At 29.5% G+C, this 7,346-nt stretch overlaps 1 protein-coding gene across 1 annotated transcript in view; it reads left to right on the plus strand.

The window, feature by feature from the left end:
* Positions 1 to 779: 779 nt before the first annotated feature.
* Positions 780 to 7,346, plus strand: part of LOC106459336 (protein WBSCR14 homolog) — a 55,756-nt gene continuing 49,189 nt past the window's right edge. Inside the window, exons 1-3 of the mRNA XM_013918957.2 lie at positions 780 to 1,214; positions 4,880 to 4,986; positions 5,395 to 5,468. Coding sequence (XP_013774411.2) covers positions 874 to 1,214; positions 4,880 to 4,986; positions 5,395 to 5,468 — 522 coding nt within the window. The 5' untranslated portion in view covers positions 780 to 873. The remainder of the gene's footprint in view (positions 1,215 to 4,879; positions 4,987 to 5,394; positions 5,469 to 7,346) is intronic.

A 7,346-nucleotide genomic window follows, 5' to 3' on the forward strand; every position in this document is an offset into this window, starting at 1 on the left:
TAGTTGCATTACCATTACTAAAATACTCAATATAACCTTCCTATTATCTTTCCAACATTTTCAGAAAAATTCGTGAACTTTTAAAGTGAATGTTCACGAAACACATCCTGATGCCAGTGATGGCATTGCTCCTGAAGCAGGAGTTCTACAAAGAGGAGTGAACAAACCTTGTTTATTATTCATGTTTATAATATACCCATGAATAACATATTAATCTATATTCTACTTGACAGCTAGCCGATAATGTGACTATCTATAGAAGCTCTCCTTATACTGCTATACTATAGCATAATCTATAGTTTATGCCATAAACTAATATTCGTTCTCCATTCAGAAAAATAGAAACTAACACAACAGATGTCGAGTATTCCTAAATTCTTCCAAACATAAATTTCCCAGGTACCTCTTTTTAAAAAATCATAGAGCCTAAAAATTAATTAAACCTAAACATGAAGAAGAAACTAAAGTATAATCTAGAGAAAAAAAATCACCTTAGAAATCTATTTGGGAACGATAAAGAAGTTACTTCCAAAATATAATTATAGTATTTGAAGCATATATCAATCCATTTAAAGACTATAATTTACAAAGATTAAAGTTAAGTGAATGCTGCTTCACACTACATTTGTGGACATCAAAGTACTTAAATTTGTTATTCGTATATTCTTAGACGCCAATTACTTGGATCAAGACATATGGAGCGTTTCGTAACACCTTAATATTTTCTCTGCGCAGACTCTGTGGTACTACGTCTGTGATTGATTACGTAACATTCAATATGGCAGAGGATGCATAAAGATGACGGATATGTGATCAGTTCTATTGGGTGATTAATATAACTTCATTTTGTTTGGGCCAAAACGTTTATTAGTTATGTCACCTGACGAAAAGGGACGTAATCGAAAGTTCTCTAAAAAAATGGACAAGGAGATAATACATAGTGGTCATTTTATGGTATCCGAGATTGACGAAGAAGACGACTCAGCTGTACCCCTTATTGGAGTACATGGGTCAGCTAACGATAACATTAACAGTGATAAAAATCCCATGTCTGTCGTGCCTCGGAATGTTAGCGCAAGGGTCAGAGGTTACGATTTTAATTATGCCTGCAAAGAAACTTTCAAAAATTACCATTTCGCACCTCGAAGTTCTCATTCAATATCAATTGATGCATCTTTGACAAAACTTTTCGAATGTATGACATTAGCTTATTGGTAAGTTTCTTGAATAGTGTAGACTGATGGTTAAGTAATAGTATTACTTTTTTATTTTTCTTGGTAGGAAGACTGATTTTACATAGTATAGGTATCTTAATTGACATAAAAATAACAATTCTTTGCTTACAATATAAAATTATATTGTTTTTGAACCTGTAAAACTGACTAAATATAGCAACCAACAGAAATCTTAACAAAATAAATTTCATTTTACTATCTGTAGTCTCAGTGTTTCAGTTGAATAGGTGGGAGTGCAAACGAGCCACCTTTTGAATCACAAATAAACAAGAACTCAACAAACCTCCATGTCTACTTGCAGATTAAAAGCAAAATTAGTATCTTTTATATAACACATTCAACATACTGAACAGCCACTAATCCCATCCTCCAGTAGGACAGTGGTAAGTTTTGGGATTTACAGTGCTAAAATCAGGAGTTCAGATGTGGCTTTGCTATAACAAAACACACACACACACACACACTGATCCCACTTCTCAGTACATTGTGTCATACTGGTCAAGCAAATGCCATACTGTAAAGTTGTGTTCTGGCCATGATAAATTCTTCATATTTTCAATTGCACTAGGACAACTAAATGTGCTTTAGAAGGTTGTGGCTGTTTGTTCACACCTACATACTCCTAACCAGTGTGATAAGGTGTTTAAATTGAAGAATTCAAACAACAGTATGTTTACATTATACAATAAGGTGCAAAATATTATTAAAAAAGGATTTACACACTTATAATTATGTCTATACTAGTCAAAACCCTTTTTTAAATTTTGTAGTGCTGTTAGTTAATATTTAATTTGCAAAGTATAGCATTGTTGAATGTATTTTTTGGCCAGTTGAAGTAAATATGTGTTAATCAGTTTTATTTGTGTTGTTTACTATTTTAAGGAAATATATATATCTATTTTACAATATTCCTTTTAAATAATGCCATCTTTAAGTTAATGTTATGACTTTTATTTTACCTGTGGCTTTAAGTAGTAGGCATAGCGATTTTTAAAATGGTCACAGAAGTTTTTTTATAGTAACTGCATGCTTTTGCTAAGATTGTTCAATAATTTTACTTCCAAAAAATGCATGTTATTGTTAACATTATTTTTAAATAGCATTATTTTACCTCATTGAATTTTATATTGCCATTTATGTTGGTGTATCAACCTTTTTATGTAGAACTTTTGTTATAACTTGACCATATTTATCACATAAATATTCCAAAATAAAAATAGTTAAACCTCCATACCTTTTTTATTCACCCGATTTAAGTATGTCACATACATAAGGCAATTGATATTGAACCTTTGTATACTGTACAGTAGGTCTTTGTACACTTCTATTTGCGTGGTGAAACTTTAACAAAACAAAGATGATGATTTATGCATTATGATTGGCTTAAAGTAGTTTAAAAGAAACTTTCAGAAAAAATTTCAATAAACAATAAATTTATTGTCATTTGGATTTGCAAGCTTTTGTATAAAAAGTGCAGTTTGCAACATTGGCAATTGATAGTATAAACACTGATTATAAACTTACCAGGAGAATGTTTATTTGAGAAATATTATATGAAATATAACTGTAATAATATTTATTATAATTTTTAATTACTTACAACCCCTTGTTAACAGTAATTTTGAGGAGTTTTTTTTTAAGGTAAAACTTTCTGTGTGAACCATGTGACCATAGATGAGTGTCATGAAAAAGTAATAGATAATTATAAATATCCGAAAGGAAAATATTAAAAACAATAACAAAAATGAGTGGGGGGGAGAAGTCTACAAATTGCTGAGAGAGTAGCGATAAGTTTAAAAAATAGTTGAAGCTTTTCTTATAGTACTTGTATTTGTTCATATAGAAATAGATGTTACTGAGTTAACTGAGTAATCTGTTGAGTCATTAATTGCTTATTTGCTTTTTTTCTCTTTCTGTAGGACTTTCATTGCAGATTGTTTCAAATTATTGTGTTTACATATAATAAATTTTGGATTCTTAATTTTTATTCTTTCTTAATCACAAGTTACAGTTTTTCTGTTTTAAGTTATAACATTTTGAATGTTTCCATATCACTGATAACGCAGGCCTGCGATGGTTTTATTGCCTTGAAATGTTTACGTGTTCTACAGTAATTCTTGTACACTGAATCAGAAAATGATATTCATTTTTCTCCATCACGTACAGATTTTCAACAAAACATCATAACACAATACAAGAAAGACCACAATACATAGTTTTGAGACTAATAGACATAGATTTCACCAAAAAATTTAGGATGAATGAGGATGCATATTCGTTTGACATCAACGTTTTTCCAATTTCTTCAGTTTGTTTGTGTATTTGTTAACAAACATAATAAAAAAAAATTTCACTGTAGTAAAAGAAATAATAATTTGATCTAAGTAAGAGTTTTTTTTCTTTCCAATTTGAAAAAAGTGAATATAATTTTTGAAATATAGGTAACTGAATTATTGAAAATCTGTTATTAAAACCGAAACAACTTTAATGAAGCTTAAATTCGCAGGCCTGTGTAATTGCACAATGATCATTTTTACTTCTTAGCCCAAAGTAGCCCCAAATATTTCATGATAAACCCACCCTTGACCAAAGATTAAAATCACGTGTGAAAAGAAATGTTTGTATTTTTGTTAACAAATATAATAATTAAAAATGTTCAACGAGGTAAATGAAATAATAATTTGATCTAAGTAAAAGTTTTTTCTTCTCAATTTGTAAAAATTCCTTATGAGATAGAAAAAAATAAATATTATTTTTGAAATCTGCGCAGGTGAATTATGGAAAATCTGTTATTAAAACCAAAACAGCTTTTATGAAGTTTAAATTTGTAGGCCTGTGTAATTATCTTAATTCCTTTAATTTAATGTATGTGGATTCAACTGTTCTCCTTTTTCTGACAATTTTTTGTTATTATTTAATCTTTCTTTTACTTTAAGTAATATTTTATTCTTGATTATGTCATGTTAATACATCTTTGCCAGAAATCTTTGTACCAATAACAGCTGAAAAAACAGTTACCATCAGAAATTTGTTCTTTAGTTCTTTATGAAAAATATTTTTAAAATGTGGGTTTCTTAGTTTTATTGTAGTTTATTTTTATCATGTTAGTTTTTGTTTGGATGAATTTTAACATTTTCAACCTTTTTATAATTCAATTTTAAATAAACTTGGTTCTATTTCAAGGCAGAATTTCTGTTTCTTATAAAACAGATACCCTAAAAAATTTTGTGGATAATCATTGGTATAACAGTCAAGATAAAATAATGTACAGTCCTTAAGAGGTTCTAGCACCCAGGTGAACTATGTTAATCGTAATTAGTATGTGTGGAGGAGCCTAACTGAGTGTTAGCTGATATCATAGAGAGTCTAGATGCAGTTGAAAACATTCCAAATCAAATACAATTTATTCCAAATGTATTTGTAAAAGAGCTTGTGGAGCCTATTCTCGTTTGATACAGGTCATTAAAATTACTGATCTGCATTATGATAATGTATAGCCACTATGAGAGAGAAGTTTACTTCAGAGTATACAAATAGTTGCAAATCCCAAGAAACTTTGTCTCGTTATTGGTTATTCCATACTACAAAACTTAAACAACAAGTATTTCACATGTTATTTAAGAAAAATGGTTTTAATATTACAGTGGACAACTGACATCTCCACGATGGAAAACTTTTAAGGGGCTTAAGTTCCGGTTAAAAGAAAAAATCAGACTGAACAATATTATTTGGAGAGCATGGCATATTCAGTGTAAGTATTAAGTAATCTGATTTATCTGGAAACATTTTAACATATATGCATATGAAGATGATGTCTAGTGTACCATTGTTTTTAGCCACATGAACAGCATTCTACTGTTTTGTTTAGTTGTGATTGTACTAAATTAAAATTTGTGATTGTTTTTATGGCATAGGTGTGCTACAAATTAATATTTTTTACACATGGCCTGTACTTAATTAATATTAACTATGTACTTAAAACAAAACTAAAAATCAACCTGTCAAACCAGTATAGCTAATTCAGTGTATGTTTCTTACATTTCTACGTATAATGATTGGAATGTTAATGATATTTTTGGCAGTAATCTCATAATTTTTGTATATAAAATTAACTAAAGCTCATGGTATTGACTTGTTTCGTGGTAACATTTTTCTTCAGATATATTGAAATGCAAGCCTGCTATTTGTCAGTTTGCTTCACCATTGGAAGGAGACGTGCACAGCACACCAGAGGTATGCTTTTAAGTTTCACTTGAAATTATGTAAGCATTTAATTTTTTTCTTGCAAGTAATTATATCACTTCATAACATGTTTCCAAAATGACATATTATAATTTAGAAATATTGTAAATTTCCATTCTGTATTTCTCCCATGAACACACACACACACCCAAACCTTTTGTTTAAGTGTTATACCTTATGACTATAAATTTTTTCTTTGTATATTTAAATTTGTTTTATATTCCCAGTACATGCATTATTTAAGAAAAAAAGATTAAATATATGTATGTGTGTGTGTGTGTAGTAAAAAAGCCTTCAGATACTACTTTATTACTAGATAATGTTTTAGTAGTAATCACTGACTTGACACATTATTCTCTAGAACTAGTATGTTGGTAAGAAAACATTCAGTAATCAAACAAGTAGGTTTCAGTTCATATGGATATTAACTATTTAAGATTTCAGTTTGTACTTTACCAGTCAATAGGATAAATTAAACTAATGCCAATGTGGAGCAAAAACGTTTTTGTTTTTTTTATTGAGTGGTTTCTGTTTGTTGTAATAGCAAGTTTTGTTTTTGCAGTCCATTGTCTACAGCTGAATATGTATAACTGCTTTGATATTCACTTTTGCATCTTTAAACTGGATTCACTGAAGTCTATAAATACTTTAAAACTTGGTTGTTATTATTACTGTTTTAATGTGAAGATCTTTTTCTTAATATACATTCATCATTAGTTATGTGCATATTTCACGTGTCATTGTTTCAAAAATATATGGTTGTTTTTGTACATTTTGCACATACTATTCACCCTAGAAATACAGTACCTGTCCATGGCCTAATTCGGGGTAAGATGGAGTCCTTCATGTTGCCTGGGGGTATCTTTCCAGTAGGCGCTGATTTGAATCTTCATTCTGAAACGGGATATTCTGGAGAGAATTTAGACTCCCTGTTTCCTACTCCTTCTTTCACTAGAGCTTCCTCTCCTGAGGACTCATCTGATCAGCCACCTTCTGCTTAATTGGGACTTTAGGGTTGTTTTACATGTTTCAAATTTTCATCATTTCAAATTTCATATTTTTTTAGACCCAAATACAGCTTAGTTACGAACCTTGATAAATTATAGTGGAATCCTATGGTATCTACATTGTAATTTAAGGTTTTTTTGGTTATTCAAATATATATATAAAACCCCCCAAAAAATTATTTCATTTCATATCCTCCATGTGGAAAATTTTAAAAGGCTTAGCAACCTACATCAAGCAGCAACTTAGTACTAAGGTCATAACTAGAAGAGATAATTGTTTGCTTTAGTTCTTTATTTGCTGTTCTATGTTTTATGAAAAATTAGTTCAAGAACTTATTTGCAAATAATAATAATGTATAATAAATGAAATGTGACTGTATTTTACAAAATATAAGTCCACTAAAACACAGCCAAGACAGGTCAATTTGTAAAGACTAAAGGTCAGTTTTGTGTTATTGGATACGGTAACACGAGTGCACATACACCGAATCACTGTAACTTCTGTATTGTTAGCCAGGCACGGCTGAAAGGTGAATATAATAAATATATAATGTTATGAGATTTAAGCTATTTAGTCTGAACATTTATGTTTTCGTAATATAATTTTTGTCATTCTAGAACGAAAGAGGCATAATTTATATTTATTTCCTAATTTTTTTATGGTGTTTACAAGATTAGTCAAATCTACTGAACCAATACAGAGATTCGTTAGTGAAAATAACAGATAAAATATAAAGTTTTTTTCTTAAGAAATGTTTGATAACTATCTGGACACTATAAAGATTTTGCCTGTGAAATTTGAAAATTTTGTAATACATAAAAGTATTTTTAATCTTAAAATGAAAATTACTTTGCATGTTGG

Source organism: Limulus polyphemus, unplaced genomic scaffold, assembly GCF_000517525.1.
Source record: "Limulus polyphemus unplaced genomic scaffold, Limulus_polyphemus-2.1.2 Scaffold595, whole genome shotgun sequence".
NCBI classification, from domain to species: Eukaryota; Metazoa; Arthropoda; class Merostomata; order Xiphosura; family Limulidae; genus Limulus; species Limulus polyphemus.